Here is a 15,365-nt window from a genome sequence, read left to right on the forward strand (position 1 = left end):
GGACCAGGGCACAGGGTGCAGTGTGCAGGGCTTGCCCTGCCTGGATGGGGTCATGCAGCTCCAAGGATGTTGTGGTGCTGAGCATGGCATTGCACGGCCAGGATGCACCCAGGGTACTGGGAGAGCACCGCTACATGGGGATGGGGTGCAGGGGGGCTGGATACCCACACGTGCGCCATGGGGTCTTCCACCAGTGGGACAGCTGGGGCAGTGGGCAGTGTGCTGCTCATCCACGCTGCGCCGGGGGTACCCGTGTGCCAGGATTGGAGTGCAGGAGAGCTGCAACCCATGCGTGGGTCAAACGCTGTGGGTCTGAGGTCGTGCTGTGTTGAGGACGACGTGGTGCTGAGCACGGCGCTGTGCAGCCGGGATGCACCCAGGGTACTGGGAGAGCATCGTTACACGGGGATGGGGTGCAGAGGGGCTGGAAACCTGCGTGTGCACCCCAGGGTCATGCAGGAAGGCCAGGGCAGCGGGCAGCACTTCTGCGATGGACTGGGGGTACCAGTGTGCCAGGATTGGGATGCGGGGGAGCTGCAAACGCACATGAGGCTGTGCGTCTGGGGCTGAGGACGCTGCAGTGCTGGGATGCACCCAGGGTACAGAGCGCGCTGTGTTACACGGGGGCGGGGAGCAGAGGGGCTGGAACCCACGCGTGCCCTGTGCGGTACTGCAGCACCAGAAAGGTCGGGGCGGTGGGTGGTGTGGTGCCCATCCTGGGGTGCGGGGGAGCGGTGCCTGGGGCTGCGACGCCCCGAAGACACCGGCGCGTTTTAGGACCCAGGGGAGTGGGAAGGGGGGCGGAGCCGCGGGTCGCGACGGCGCCGCCACCTCCCGCCCGCCAGGGGGCGCGCTGCCGCGCGTCGCTGCCCTCTCACAAAATGGCGGCAGCGGCTTCACCTCGCCGGGCCTTTCCCCCCTCCCTCCTTCCCCCCGGGCAGGGGCCGGACGGGCCGCGCCGCCATATTGGCTGTTGTCCTGGCTGCGGCGGGCGGCGGGCCGCGCTCGCCATGACTCGCAGGCGGAACAAGGCGGCAGCGGCGGCGGCAGGTGGCTCCGGGCCTCGCCGTGAGAGGGTGGGGGGTTCCGACGCTGGTCCTCCTCCCCCTCCTCCGCCACCGGAACCGCCCGCCCCGCCTGAGGTGGTGGTGGTGGCGGCGGGCAGCAGCGGGGAGCCGGGCAGAGCCACCGCTCAGGTACAGGGTTAGGCCCTGCGGCGGGGAAGGGGCTGTCTCTGAGGGGATTTCAGTCGGTGCGGGGATGGGGCAGGGCCCGGGCCTTTGTCCCCCCCCCCCCGGGCCCTGCCCCATCCCCACACCGACCCCGGCTTCAGAGCATCCCTGGGAGCGCCCCTCCCCCCCCCGCCCTTGAGGCCCTGGTGCCCCCCATCTCCCTCTTCCTGGTTTTGGAGGGTCCTCTGCACCGTTGGGGTGGGGGGGGGTGGTGGTGGGGAAGCCCTCGTGGAGCCACCCTGCTGGGGTGCACCTTGGTTGGGGGGACACAGACCCACGCTGAGGTGAGCGGGGAAGGTGGGAGGTGAAGCCCAAGCCCTTCTCTGGGGGACTTGGCTGCCTTTGGGATGCGGGAGCCACTTTTTACAGCATCCTGGGGCACGTGTGGGGCTGGGATGGGTGCGCGGGCAGGGCCTGCCCTTGGCTTTGCAGGTCTGGGTGGTGGAGCCGGCTTGTGGCCTTGGGTTGCAGGCGTGTGGAGCTGCAGCAGGACTTTGGGATGCTTCTGGCAGATGGCTGGGGTGTTGGAGGCTCCCACTGGTGTGTGGCATCCCGGGGGCTCGTCTCTCCCAGCGGTTAGAGAAAGCTGATCTCAGGCTTTGCTGGGGAGGGTGAATCAGCCAGCGAGCCTGTCCCCCACCATTGCATGCTGTTCCCCCTGGCATGACTAGCAGTACTCGGCAGCATGAGAGCAAAGGGCTCTGCCAGCCACAGGGTCTGTACGCCCCTTACTCTGTCCCTGTGTGTAGGGAGGTCTTGTGGATCTGCTTGGGAGACCCGTGTGCGCTCTGGAGGGCAGAGCCCCGGGCTCAGGGACAGGCGTGCTCGCCTGGGCGGCGTGGTGTGCTTCAGGGGGTGTTCCCCCAGCTCCTTCTTGCGGGAGGGTCCAGCCCTGCCACAGGGCGATGGCAGGTGGCTCGAGCATCTGCTGAATGGGCTGCAGGCCGGCTCCTGCGCCTCTCGCTGCCTGACATCCCTCGACGCGTCTGGCTGCTGCTGCCTGCTCCGGGTGGCGGGCAGGGAGCCCGGGGGTGGGCCCCGGGTCTGGATGCGCTGACTGGGTTGGGGAGAGCCGTCTTCTCAGCTGCCGTGCGCGGCGGTGGCTGCGTCTGCCCCTGCTGAGACACGGGGTGGCCTGGAAGCCCCCTCCTCCCCATGGCTGGCCGGGCGGGTGGGCAGGGGAGCTGTGCCCCCCTCGGCTCTCCTTGGCCTCTGACCTTTGCTTCACCTTGAGCCTGGGAGACGCCATCTGTTTCGCAGCAGCAGTTCAATGTGCAGCTCATTGTCGCGGGGCCCCGTCGCGGCAGCAGACAATGGGGGCCCCCCTCACCCGTGCCACGCTGGGCTCGTCACGGCTGTCAGCCCTCTGGCGAGCCTGCGGGCTGTGGCCCGGCGCCTGCCACAGCGCCAGGCGGGAAGCCCCGATCTGGCCGCCCTGTGCGGGGAGAGCGCGAAGCAGCGCCGGGGGCTGCACCCCACCCCGGCGCATCTGCGCCGCTGGCTGCGCAGAACAAAGAGGCGGGTGGGAGGGCCCGGGGCTCTCGGGTAACGCAGTGGGGGGTCTGTGGTGGGCAAGGAGGAGGGTTGTGGCTGCTGGACCCCCTTTCGTATCCCTGTGTGGTGATTTCTGTGGGTCTTGCTTTGCCCTGTGAGTCCCCTCAGTCCTGGTGTGCTGGAGGTGCAAGTGGGAGCTGCTGGTAGCCTCCCAGCCTGGTGTGCTGGTGGTAGGGCTGGCTCTTTAGCACGGCGCGATCTTCCCAAGGGTCCAAAATGCTCCCAGCTGGCACATGGCAGGCTGGCAGCAGATGGGCAGCCTGAGGCTGCTCTCCTCCAGTGGGAGAAGGCGCATTCCCACATGGAGCCTACAAGAAATTCTCTGGTTTGGTGTCAGTGTCCTGAGGTCTCATTTCCTGCCTCATCTGCCCTGCACCTGTGCCGACCTGGGGCCCTGCCATGCGGTGGCTCACACCTGGGGTGACTCGTGGTCTGTGTGTCCTTCTGCAGGTGTTGCCCACCGCCAACCAGTCAGTGCAGACGTGCTGCCTGCTCTGTCACCGGGAGCGCAAGGACTGGGGAGGGCCGTCCCACAATGGGCTGGTTTCCCCGGGTGAGAGGCTGCCACCGGACTTCGTGCCAACGCTCGTGCAGAACCTCCTGGGAGAAATGCCACTGTGGATCTGCCAGAGCTGCCGGAAGAGCGTGGAGGAGGAAGAGCGGCGGGCGGTGCAGGAGCAGGCCCTGGCAGTAAGCAGTTACAGAGCTGGGGTTGGAAAGGCCAGGGCTGTAACTCCCAGGACCGCAGCGCTGACCACCCTATGGTGCTGGCTGGGTGTGTGGGTCCCCTCCTCGCTCAGAGCTGATCGCCTCAGGCATCCCAGCCTCGCTGCTCCCGGTAGCCACACTGCCCTCCCCAGGGCTGTTGCTGGCTCCTCGGGGAGAGACTGCAGTGGGGCAGAGCGCGGTGCCGTGGAGGTTTGTCTGGCAGCCTCTGTTGGGTTGGAGCTGCCTGCCTGGCGAGGCTGGCAGTGCCGCTCCTTCTCCGCCAGCCCCACTCCACTGTGCGTTATGCCGCGTCCTCCCCGGTCCCAAGGCTGCTCCCTGCTGTTATGCTGGGCCTCCCTGGAGCGGCAGCGTGTGCCAGGGCAAGTGCCTGCCTGTGCATGGAGCTCAGGGGAAGAGGAGCTCCCTCCTGCTGGCTTTATTTAACCCTGGCCTGGTTTGTGCAGGACCAGAGCAGGCATGTGGCCCTTGGCACAGCATGGCCGTGCTGGCGGCGGCCCTGGGAGCCAGGCTGTGTTGCCGTTGGACAGATGGGCTGTTTGCCATCCCCGAGACAGTGGCAGGAGCGGTTCCCATGTGCTGAGCCCCTGCCTCAGGGCAGTGGAGGGGGTCTTGGTGCTGATGCCCTGGGTCCAAGGGCCTCCCCTCCCAGCCTGCTGCTGCTTCACTCTGTGTTTTCCTTGCCAGGTCTCGTTATCCCACACATCCTGCAAGTCGCAGTCTTGTGGGGGTGGCTCCCACTCCTCTTCCTCCTCCTCCTCCTCTTCTTCCTCCTCGTGCCACGGGAACTCAGGGGACTGGGACCCCAGCTCTTTCTTGTCTGCTCACAAGCTCTCGGGCCTCTGGAACTCGCAGCACACCAACGGGGCTGTGCAGGGCAGCCCCCTCGGGGCCCCCCCTGCTGCACTAGGTGAGTTGAAGCCATCCGTGGGGTTGAGCAGAGCTTTCTGCCCAGTCCTTGGCTTAGGTGGTTTCCTTGCGGGCACCCAGCTGGCGTGCAGGGGTGGGCAGGCTGGGCCTCTGAATGCCAGTGCCAATGGCATGCCTGGGTGCCTTTGCACCAGGCAGAGGGGGCTGGGAGCCCGCCCTAGCTCTGCTTTCCTTCCAGGCGACAAGCACCCCGGCCTCGCTCTCTCTCCAGAGCGCGCCAGCCAGGCGCCTGCCGTGGCGCCGGGGCTCAAGGCCTGTCCCTACAGCCACGCAGCCTCCCCCACCTCCAGCAGCGCCGCCCCGGGCTCGCCTCTGCCTACCTCACTCGAATTCTGCAAGACGCTGCCGAAGCAGTTCAAAAGCATGTGCCGGAGGGCCACCCCGCCAGGTGCGTGCCCAGGGGAAGGGCCGGCCTTATCCTCCCAGCCTGCTGCTCCACGCAGCCCTTGCTGCCCCAGCGCCTCCCCCTTGCTCTGCTGTCCGTGGGGCAGGGCTGAATCCTGCGGGGGAGACGGGGTGCCACTGAGGCCCCTTGCGAGCGGGTGTGGCTTCTAGCGCGAGCGCCCCGCTGCCTGTGGGGAGGCAGGTTTTGTCCCACGGAGAAGCATCCTGTGCAGAGGTGGTGGGTGGCTCCGAGCCTGGCCCTGGCCTGTGTGGGACAGCCCGTGGCTGACCCTCTCTGCTCCTGCCCCTCTGCAGGTGAGGCCTTCCACTCCTCAGAGCATCATCAGCACTCGGACCTCACTGCTCCTCCCAACAGTCCCACCGGCCTCCCCTCCCAGCCGCCAGCGCTGATCCCCTCCAAGCAGACGCCTGCGCATCCGGGGCCCTTCGGCTCCCCTCCCCACGTCCCGCTGGGCACCTCCCCGCAGGCTGCGCTCTTCCCTGCGCCCAGCACGCAGGCGGCAGCCCCAAAGCCAGCGTCCGAGTCCCCTCCCGCCGGCACAGTCTCACATGGCCTGGGGTCATGTAAGAGCCCGCACCTGCCCCCTGCCAATGTGCCGCTGCTGAAGATGCCACCTCCGCTGTCGGGCTGCACTCATCCCTGCAACGGGCACTGCAGTACTTCGCTCATCCCTCCTCCTGCCTCCCACCAGCTGCCCAGCACGAACAGGTGAGTAGAGGAGCCCTGCCTGCTTCCAGCCTCTGTCCACACTGGGCAACGCACCCTTTCTCCTGCCCCTGCCTGCGGACGCGCTTTCCCCTGCAGAGGGACCGACTACCCTGGCGTGGTGGTGCAGAGAGCCGCTGTGTTTGCGGGCCAGTTCTGCTGCTGCAAACCCCTGGTCTCTGAGGGTTGAGCTCTTTCTCTCCCCACATGTCTTCTCCATGCGGTTGTCCTTTAGTACTGTGGTGCAGAAGAGACTGTGCTTGCTCCTCCTCCAGCTAAAAGACCCAAAGGAACCGCCCGGTCAACCTGCTGTTGGCCAACAGGACCTTTGTCAGTGAGACCCGTCGGGCAGCTGTGACACTGAGCAAAGGTCCTCGAGAAGATGAAGCCTGTGGACTTGTGGTTCTGCTCACCTGCTCCCCTGGCCCTCTCTGGGCTGCCTGTGCCCTGGAAGAGAGCATGCTGAGTCGCAGGCGCTGGTTCCTCTCCGCTGATTAGCGCTCCCTGCGGAGGGCCAGCCAGGTCCCGAGCTGGAGCTCGAGGAATGGTGCTGTGGGCCGTGCCCTGGCCTCCCTGTCTCTGAGCTGGGCAGTCTATGCCTGTGGGAGCCGGGCCTGCCTGCACGTGGGGATGTCTGGCAGCTGCATGCAGTTCCAGCGTTTCTCACCTGTGCTACCTGCTGCCCCCAGTGAGTACTGCTCCCTGCCCTGGAATCAGCTTGTGGCCTGGCAGGGCGACACTGCTTTCTGGAGCTCTGGTGCGCCAGCCTCCTGCCTGCCAGAGGCCCTGGGGGGCGAGGAGCTACAGACATCTTCTGCCGTGGGCTCCTCTGGCATCTCCCCCGGAGGAGGATGCAGGGGAGGGGGTTTGTCTGCCCTGCAAATCCTTCTGCTCGGGCACAGGCTGCCCTGGGAGGGGCGTTCCTACACGCGTAGCGTGGGGCAATTTTTGAGACTCCCCCCCCACCCCTGCTCACCTCTCACCGTCCTCCCCTTCTCTTCAGGGACCCGTCTTGCAAAGGGCACAAATTCCCAAACGGTACCAGCTGCCACCCGCCGCAGCCGTGCGAGGCAGACGAGGGGCTCGGGGAGGACGAGGACAGCAGCTCGGAGCGCAGTTCCTGCACCTCCTCCTCCACCAACCAGAAAGACGGGAAGTTCTGCGACTGCTGCTACTGTGAGTTCTTCGGCCACAACGCGGTGAGTGAGGGGCTGGTCTGCAGCCACCCCCGGTCCTTGCGCTCCGCTCTGCGGTGAGACGTTACACAGTCTTTGTGCTGGGAGTGCGGAGGTGGGCAGGTCTGGCCACAGCTGTTCCTTGCTGGTGTGTGCATCCCCCCCCTTCGTTTCCATCCTGCCTCATCAGCCTTCTGGTCCCCTTGCTCCCAACTCAACTCGTAGTCGCCTGCCCAGCCCTGGGGCTTGGTGCAGCCAGCCAAACCCTGTGGCTTCGCTGTGGAAAAGAGTTCAGCGGGGGCTGTGCCGACTTGTCTCTGAGACCTCGGGGAAGGGGGCGGTTGGGGAGGTCAGTGGGAGAGCCAGGGCTGCCTGCACATCACGCTGGCTTCGTGTGCCTGCCTGGCTGACAGCACTCACCTTCTGCAGCCCCCAGCCGCTCCCACGAGCCGCAACTACGCCGAGATCCGGGAGAAGCTGCGTTCACGCCTCACCAAGAGGAAAGAGGAGCTGCCGCAGAAATTGGGGCACAACAGCAGCTCAGGAGAGCCTGCTGTGGACCACCGCAATGTGGATGAGCTACTGGACTACATCAACAGCACAGAGCCGAAGCCCTTGAACAGTGCCAAGGCAGCCAAGCGGGCACGGCACAAGCAGAAGAAGAAGGTGAGGCTGGGCAGAGGGAAGCGCTGCCTGGGGCAGGCTGCAGGAGGGAGGTCAGGGCAAGACTGTGCCCCTTGTAGGGCTTTGCCTTTTCTCCCTCACATCAGTTTGGTTTCTTGAACTCTGTGTCCTTTGCTGCCCTCTCCCCTGAGGTGACAGCGGTACCCAGCTCCGTGCATGGCTTCCCCTCCCTCTGTTCCCACAGAGGGTGGCCCAGCCCTCCTGGGCGCTTTGGGCTTCACTGTCCTACCTGCTCCGTGCTGCATCTCTGACAAACACTGTGTGCATCTGTGCTGGGGAGAGGCAGTGCCGTGATGGCTTGTGCTGGTGCCTTGTGCTCAGCATGGTGTCTGGCACGGAGTGTGGTAGCTGTTGCAGTGTCTATGGAGGACACATGACTGTTTGGGGGCTGTGGAAGTTATGGGGTGGCCATGCTGAGTACCAGCCCTTGGGTTTGCTGCCTGATGAAGCTGGTGCACAGCTAGCCCAGTGGCCTGCGCCTGTGGCTAGGGCACCCGCTCCTCATGGCACCTGTGTTGCAGGAGAAGGAGAAAGCCCAGCTGGAGGCGGAGGCCCAGAAGCGGGCGGAGCGTGCCCCTGTGGCCAGCCAGGCCAGGGAGCCGGCTGAGGAGAAGCTGCTGGAGTGGCCGGAGCTGGAGCTGGAGCGGGTGAACAGCTTCCTCAGCAGCCGGCTGCAGGAGATCAAGAACACCATCAAGGACTCCATCCGGGCCAGCTTCAGCGTCTACGACCTCAACCTGGATGTCAATGACTTCCCCAAGAAGGCAGCTGTCCTGGAGCAGAAGAACCTGCTCTCCCACCTCAACGGCTCCTCCGACCTGCAGGACATAGACCTGGCCCTGGCCCCGCTCAGCCTGGGCCCCGCCAAGAGCCACGCACTGCTGCGGGGTGAGCTGGGCCCCCGATGGGGCGAGGGGCCCGGGGGGCCGCCGCCACCCCCGGCGGCCGAGAATGGCGTGGTGAAGCGCCTCAGCGCCGTGCCCAGCCTCTCCCGCATGATCTGGGTGCAGTCCAAGGCCGCGGACTCTGCTGCAGACGGCAGTGGGCTGAGCCCGGAGCCCAAGGAGGGACCGCAGCTCAAAGGGCCGGAGCCGCCGGAGCCGGTGCCTGCCGGGAGCCGGCAGCGGAAGAACAAGCGGCAGAGCGGGCAGGCGAAGAAAGGGGAGGGTGCTGCTGCGGTGCCTGGTGGCCAGGCCCGGCTGGAGAGCCCTGGTGCGAAGGGGCAGGTGCTGGGAACCAAGCACCCTTCCAAGGCCGGCGCCCCAGAGCCGCAGCGGGCGGGTGGCTGTGCCGAGCCGGGGGAGAGCGGCAAGGGACAGCCCTGGGGCTGTGGCGGCACCAGGCCGGAGAAGGAGAGGAGCGGCGAGTGCAAAGGCCGGAGGGGAGAGGGCAAAGCGGAGGCGCCTGAGCCGGCGCAGCAGCAACCGCCTGCCCCGGCTGTGGGCGACCGGCAGCCGCCCGCTCCCCCTGCCCTGGGGGGCTCCCCCCAGCCCAAGGGCAAGAGCAGGAAGAGCCGGAACAAGGTGGAGAAATCCAATACCTCGATCGGTGAGTGCCAGGAGCGCAGGTCTGTGCCGCCATCCTGGCGGCGGCCCCTTGCCCGCCTGCCCTGCCAGCCCCCTGCCTGTCCGGCAGCGTTGACCCTCTCTCTGCTTTGGCAGATGACGTGTTCCTGCCCAAGGACCTGGACGGGGTGGAGATGGACGAGACTGACAGAGAAGTGGAGTATTTCAAGAGGTGAGGGGGTAGCCCTGGGCCACTGAGCCCCACTGGCGGGGCCGGGGGGGGCGGCGGGGCCCCTGCCTGACCAGGGCTGTCCTCTCCCTGCCAGGTTCTGCCTGGACTCGGCCAAGCAGACGCGGCAGAAGGTGGCGGTGAACTGGACCAACTTCACCCTGAAGAAAACCACTTCCAGCGCGGCCCAGTGAGGTGCGGGGAGGCTGCCCCCCACCCATGGCCGCTCGCCTCTCCTCACTGTGCCCCCCGCCCCGCGGGCCCCCGCCTCGCCTCGGTGGGGTCCCCTCCTCCGCGGGGGGCCCCGGTGCTCTCCTGCCCCGTGGGGGCCCCCGGGGCTCCCCCCCGTCCTCCTCCTGCCCCCCACCCCGCGGGGTGACCCCGGCCATCCTGTCCCCCTCCCCGCGGGCGCCCGGCTCCCCGCGCCGCGGGGAAGGACCGTGCTGGACCCAATAAAGAACTTTTTAATTTTTTATTTTATTTAAACCCCGCTGTCTGCTGCTTTCTGCCGTCGCCCGCGGGGGGGGGGGGCGGGGGTGGTGCTGTCGTGCGCCTTCTGCACAAATTTGGGCGCGGAGGCGACCCGTCGGGCCCCGTCTCTGCTCCCGCCGCGTCCTGCGCGGGGGGGGGGGGGGGGGCGTGGCAACGCGTTGCTGGGCGACGGCGCCCGTCCCCGTACCGTCACTTCCGGCGCTCGGGATTTACATCCGGGGCAGTGCGGCTGTTGTGTGGAGACGGCGCCATGGAGGCCGGAGCTGACAGGAAGGTAGGGCCGGGCCCAGCCTGGCCGGTACCGACAGCCCTGGGCGGTCGGGCGGGGCCGGTACCGCCCTGGGCCGGCCTCAGCTCGCGTCTCCCCACAGAGGCAGCGGGAGGAGGCGGTGGAGACGTCCGACTTGTCCGGGGAGGAAGATGACGACTATGTGCCCTACGTGCCCGTCAAGCAGCGCAAGCAGCAGATGGTAACGGAGCAACGGGGCCCGGCGCGGCCGGGGGAGGGCTCTGAACGTCCCTCCCGACGCGGGGCCTCTCACTTTGCCTCCGCCCGCTTCCTTCCAGCTGCAGAAGCTGCTGCAGATGCGGCGGAAGGTGGTGTCGGAGGAGGAGCAGCGGGACAGCGGGAGCGAGCAGCGGGGTGACGAGGATGACATCCCGCTGGGGCCTCAGTCCAACATCAGTCTCCTGGACCAGCACCAGCACCTCAAAGAGAAGGCGGAAGGTAGGAGAGCGGCTGGCGGTAGGGCCAGGCGGCTTTCGGGAGGGACTGAAACCTCCTCACTGTTCCTCTGACTCTCCCCCTAGCTCGGAAGGAGTCAGCCAAGGAGAAGCAGCTAAAAGAGGAAGAGAAGATCCTGGAGAGCGTGGCAGAGGGCCGAGGTGAGTGGTGGGAGCTCTGTGTGTCTCGGAGGTGTCAGGGCAGTAGTAGGGGTATTAACCGCCTTGCAACACTCAGGGATGTTTGCACCCAAGACAGGATAGGAGAGCACAATGGGATCCTTCAGTCAGCATCCAGCTGCCGGCTTAGCCAAGACGGTGCTTGGCAGGCCCCTAGGCACGGCAGGCTGCAGTGTTCGGTGTTCCTGTACCCAGAGGGGCTGTCAGAGGTGCTGCTTTTCCTCCTCTGTCTCCAGGCATGGTCTCCCAAACTGCCTGAGGACTTCTCTGCTGAGGTTAAGTGCATCTGGAGATGAAGAGCTTGCATTGATCTCATCGGCTTTGTTCTTGCAGCTTTGATGTCAGTGAAGGAGATGGCAAAGGGTATCACCTACGATGATCCGATTAAAACCAGGTACGTTTCACAGTACAGAGGTTGTCTTCCTGAACACATTGCTTCCTCGCAGCTGAAGGGAACTAGAAGCTGTGCAGCCTCGCAGGAGGAGCACTGCTCTGTGGCCACTGCCTTCTCTCTGGCTCCGCTGCCTGGCTTCTTACTGCTGTACATAAGATTGAAGGCTGTTGAGTCATGTTGAACATTGTTTTATATACAGTTAAGATTTTCTAGAATATGTTTATGTTAAACTGAAGACTTGAGGTGGATCTTCAGAACTTGGAGGTGACTAAGCTAGAGAAAGAGACTGGGAGAGCCTATAGGGCCAGTGCTGCTCGAGGCAGTGTCAGAGAGATGATCGAGATGTGTCCAAAAGATTTTTGGCATGTTCTGTCCACCATCCATAGACTGTTCTCAGCTGTTAGTTTGGGACTTGTTACTGAGACTTTGGGGAAACATTTAATACACAGAACTAGTGTGGGTCTGCTCCCGTGCTCACACCATGAAGCCCCTTGGAATTACCCGTTTTCCCTGGTGGGATAGTGGAGCCTGACAGGGAGTTCCCCTGGGTCTCCGTGGGGCTGCTGCCTCTGGAGCCGCAGCCTCATTCTGCACCATGACTTTTCTCGGTTGCCTTCGCAGCTGGAGAGCACCTCGTTACATCCTGGGCATGTCGGAGGCACGGCACGATCGCGTGCGCAAGAAGTACCACATCCTGGTGGAGGGGGAAGGCATCCCGCCCCCTATCAAGAGCTTCAAGGAGATGAAGTTCCCAGCAGGTGGGCTGGGAGAGGGGCCTGGCAGGGTGGGAAAAAAAAAAATCTCCTGGGAGACGCACGTCAGCGAGTGAAGCTGTCGGGTGTTTAATGCTTAGTGTTAGTGGGGTCACAGCTTGAATTCCCAGCAGGGGCTGTGTCGTCTAGCTGCTGGCCCAAGGGGTGTTTGTCACTGGTGGAAGAGCTGCTGGTGGGATGTGAGTAGGAGAGAAAGAGAGAGAAGAGTTCAGGTCATGAATGTTTATGTCCCTTTTTCTCTGACAGCTATCCTGAGGGGCCTGAAGAAAAAAGGAATCCAGCAGCCAACACCCATACAGATCCAAGGCATCCCCACGATGTGAGTGCTCTGTCCCCATCCCAGAGTGGGGAGCGGTTGCTCCCTACAGCCCACCCAGCAGTGTGTACCGGGTGCTCTTCCCTGGTGACAGATGTGCCCCATCACCTTGCTCAGCCCTGGAGGTCTGAGCCATCCTGTGATGCTCCTCCTCACCATCGGCCACGTTTCTCTGCCAGCCTCTCAGGAAGGGACATGATTGGCATTGCATTCACTGGCTCTGGGAAGACCTTGGTGTTTACCCTTCCGGTGATCATGTTCTGCCTGGAGCAGGAGAAGAGGCTGCCATTTTCCAAGCGAGAGGGACCCTATGGACTCATCATCTGTCCGTCGGTGAGCGTCAGGGGCATGGTGATGTGCGGGAGGAAACTTTGATTGATATTCAGTGGGAATCCCAGATCCTCCCAGCATGGAACTGTAGGAACGAGTGAGTTTTGTCTCTGCAGCGGGAGCTGGCCCGGCAGACCCATGGCATCATTGAGTACTACTGTCGCCTGCTGCAGGAGGATGGCCTGCCCCCGCTGCGCTGCGCCCTCTGCATCGGGGGCATGTCTGTCAAGGAGCAGATGGAGACAATCAAACAGTAAGACCTTCTGCAGGGTGTTTGTGGGGCTGGAGCTGTGCTCTGTTTTCTGACAGGTGACTAAGGGGTGGCACCCTGGCTGGATGGCTTCAGGAAGGTGTGGGGGTGAAGGTGATGTGCCAAGGAGCTGTTACCTTCCCTGTGTGTTGCTGTGTGGGGCAGGAATCTGCGTGCCTGACCGTGGCCTTCTCTCATCCTACAGCGGTGTACACATGATGGTGGCAACCCCCGGCCGCCTGATGGACCTGCTGCAGAAGAAGATGGTGAGCCTGGACATCTGCCGTTACTTGGCCTTGGATGAGGCTGACAGGATGATCGATATGGGCTTTGAGGGGGACATCCGTACCATCTTCTCCTACTTCAAGGTACTGAGCTGGCATGGTACGAGCACCCTGAAGCTCCATCCCTACGCCCACCTGGTTGGGTGAGTGCTACATCCTTGCCTGCACTGTGTTCCCTGCGCAGGGCCAGCGGCAGACCCTCCTCTTCAGTGCCACAATGCCCAAGAAGATCCAGAACTTTGCCAAGAGTGCCCTGGTGAAGCCCATCACCATTAACGTTGGGCGAGCGGGTGCTGCCAGCCTGGACGTTGTGCAGGTGAGGCAGTTGGGTGCTCACCCATGCCTATGTGGGAGGCCAGCACCGTTCATGAGGGCACTTGATGCATCCCTTGTCGGGGAGCTGGGGTTCATGGCCCTCCTTCCCAAGATGTTAAGGGATACCAAGCAATGGCAGTTTCTCTGCCTGCCTGACTCATTTCTGTGCTTGTTCCTAGGAAGTGGAGTACGTGAAAGAGGAGGCCAAAATGGTTTACCTCCTTGAGTGCCTGCAGAAGACCCCACCACCCGTGAGTAGTGAGCTCCGGCTGCTGTGGCAGCATGGCTGGGGGCAGCGCGAGTGCACCGCAGCCCCGGCACATGGGTGGAGCTGGTAATGGGGATGTGGCTGTGATGCCGCAGGGCTCTGCCATGGTGGGGTAGGTGCATGAGTGAGCCATGCTCCATGTACAAGCAGGTCCCGGGCCCAGAGCTGTTGTATGTTCTGCTCAGCGAGAGGGAATGGGTTTCCTGGGGTGTTGTGCTGGTGCAAGCAGTGCGAGCCCATCGAAAAGTGGCTCCTCCATGTTGTCTGTGCTGCCGCAGGTGCTGATCTTTGCAGAGAAGAAGGCGGATGTTGATGCGATCCATGAGTACCTGCTGCTCAAGGGTGTGGAAGCTGTGGCCATCCATGGAGGGAAAGGTCAGTGAGGGTTTTGGGAGGCCTGGGCCGTGGTGTGGCCTTGCCTCATCCCGCTCCTGCCAGGGTGGTACGTGGTCACAGAAGGTGCGAGTGTGCAGGAGTTTGTGATGGTGTGAGGAAGGGCTGTGGCAGTGTCAGGAGTGAATGCCATGTTCCAGACATAAACACAGGGCAGGTCTCTATGGGACCTAGAGGTCCCTCTGCTCCTTTATTTGGGGAAAGGCTGCATAGGCTCTCTCACTTGGGAAGCCCTGGCTGAGCGATGCTTGGCTCTGAGGCCATAGTGGTTGCCACAAGAGGTAGGACTGGGAGCTCAGCCCTTGCCGATCTTCTCTGCTGGGCCTTTGCAGATCAAGAGGAACGGACAAAAGCCATCGAGGCCTTCCGAGATGGGAAGAAGGATGTCCTGGTTGCCACTGATGTCGCTTCTAAGGGCCTGGACTTTCCAGCCATCCAGCACGTCATCAACTACGACATGCCAGAGGAGATTGAGAACTATGGTGGGGACTGGGCCCTGTGGGGGACCAACGAGGGCATGACGGGGTGGGTGCAGAGGCCAGTAAGGCTCTGCGCTTGTCTCTGCAGCGGCTGGGGGCAGGGATGGTCTGTCACATTGCATTCACCCGGTCCTGATCCTGTCTCTTTCTCCACAGTTCACCGTATCGGGCGTACAGGCCGTTCGGGCAACACCGGCATTGCCACCACCTTCATCAACAAGGCCTGCGGTGAGAAGCAGCACGGGGCTGGGGGCTGCCTGCGGGGGGGCTGTGGCTGCAGGAAGCAGCTGGGTGACGGAGCTGCCTCTGCCTTGGCAAGGGCGGTGTTCCTGAGCAGGCAGGGACGAGTCATGATGGCCTGTGGAGGGAAGACGGTGGTGTGAGGCAGTGTCCCCCACCCCTGCTCGGGCCATGTCTGATCTGTGTCTCTGCCCCCAGATGAGTCGGTGCTGATGGACTTGAAGGCCCTGCTCCTGGAGGCGAAGCAGAAGGTGCCGCCTGTGCTCCAGGTGCTGCACTGCGGGGACGAGACCATGCTGGACATCGGAGGTGAGCAATCCCGGGTTGGCACAGGGACCTCCCGCAGGGCTGTTGAGAGACCCGGGCTGCGGACAGGACCCCCAGCTCCCGGGGTGGTTCTGCCTGCCTCGGGGCTGTCCTTGCCTGGCCCTGCGGGCAGCCTGGTGCTGCAGCAGCGGGGGGAGGCGCTGGCGTAGCCCCTCTGCTTCTGGGGTGGGGGGGCTGCTCTCCTGGCATGGCGCAGCTCCCCCTGACCTCATCCCTCTCGTTGCAGGTGAGCGGGGCTGCGCCTTCTGCGGCGGCCTGGGCCATCGCATCACCGACTGCCCCAAGCTGGAGGCGATGCAGACCAAGCAAGTCAGCAACATCGGCCGCAAGGACTACCTGGCCCACAGCTCTATGGACTTCTAGCCCGGGGAGCATGCTGCCCAGTGCTCCCCCTGCACGGGCTTTGGTTCCCTTTCAGCTGGGGCAGCGCCCCAGCTGCCCTCACCTTTCCCAAG

The 15,365-nt window shown here is 64.1% G+C and overlaps 2 protein-coding genes across 2 annotated transcripts; both read left to right on the forward strand.

The window, feature by feature from the left end:
- The first annotated feature begins 995 nt into the window (after positions 1-995).
- Positions 996-9,364, forward strand: FAM193B (family with sequence similarity 193 member B). The gene is made up of 10 exons (XM_075714958.1): positions 996-1,196; positions 3,237-3,476; positions 4,200-4,422; positions 4,621-4,830; positions 5,142-5,556; positions 6,557-6,752; positions 7,158-7,394; positions 7,934-8,960; positions 9,074-9,149; positions 9,244-9,364. The coding sequence occupies exons 1-10, from the start codon at positions 1,011-1,013 to the stop codon at positions 9,338-9,340; spliced, it is 2,907 nt and encodes a 968-aa protein (XP_075571073.1). The 5' UTR covers positions 996-1,010; the 3' UTR covers positions 9,341-9,364.
- A 523-nt stretch (positions 9,365-9,887) lies between these two features.
- DDX41 (DEAD-box helicase 41) lies at positions 9,888-15,273 on the forward strand. Its single transcript, XM_075714959.1, has 17 exons — positions 9,888-9,912; positions 10,010-10,108; positions 10,206-10,365; positions 10,449-10,523; positions 10,875-10,935; positions 11,557-11,693; positions 11,955-12,027; positions 12,204-12,357; positions 12,471-12,607; positions 12,810-12,972; positions 13,073-13,204; positions 13,383-13,454; positions 13,750-13,846; positions 14,197-14,346; positions 14,500-14,571; positions 14,782-14,892; positions 15,137-15,273. Exons 1-17 carry the CDS (start codon positions 9,889-9,891, stop codon positions 15,271-15,273), a joined length of 1,854 nt encoding a protein of 617 aa, XP_075571074.1. The 5' UTR covers position 9,888.
- Positions 15,274-15,365: the final 92 nt, after the last annotated feature.

Source organism: Pelecanus crispus, chromosome 8, assembly GCF_030463565.1.
Source record: "Pelecanus crispus isolate bPelCri1 chromosome 8, bPelCri1.pri, whole genome shotgun sequence".
Lineage (NCBI taxonomy): Eukaryota > Metazoa > Chordata > Aves > Pelecaniformes > Pelecanidae > Pelecanus > Pelecanus crispus.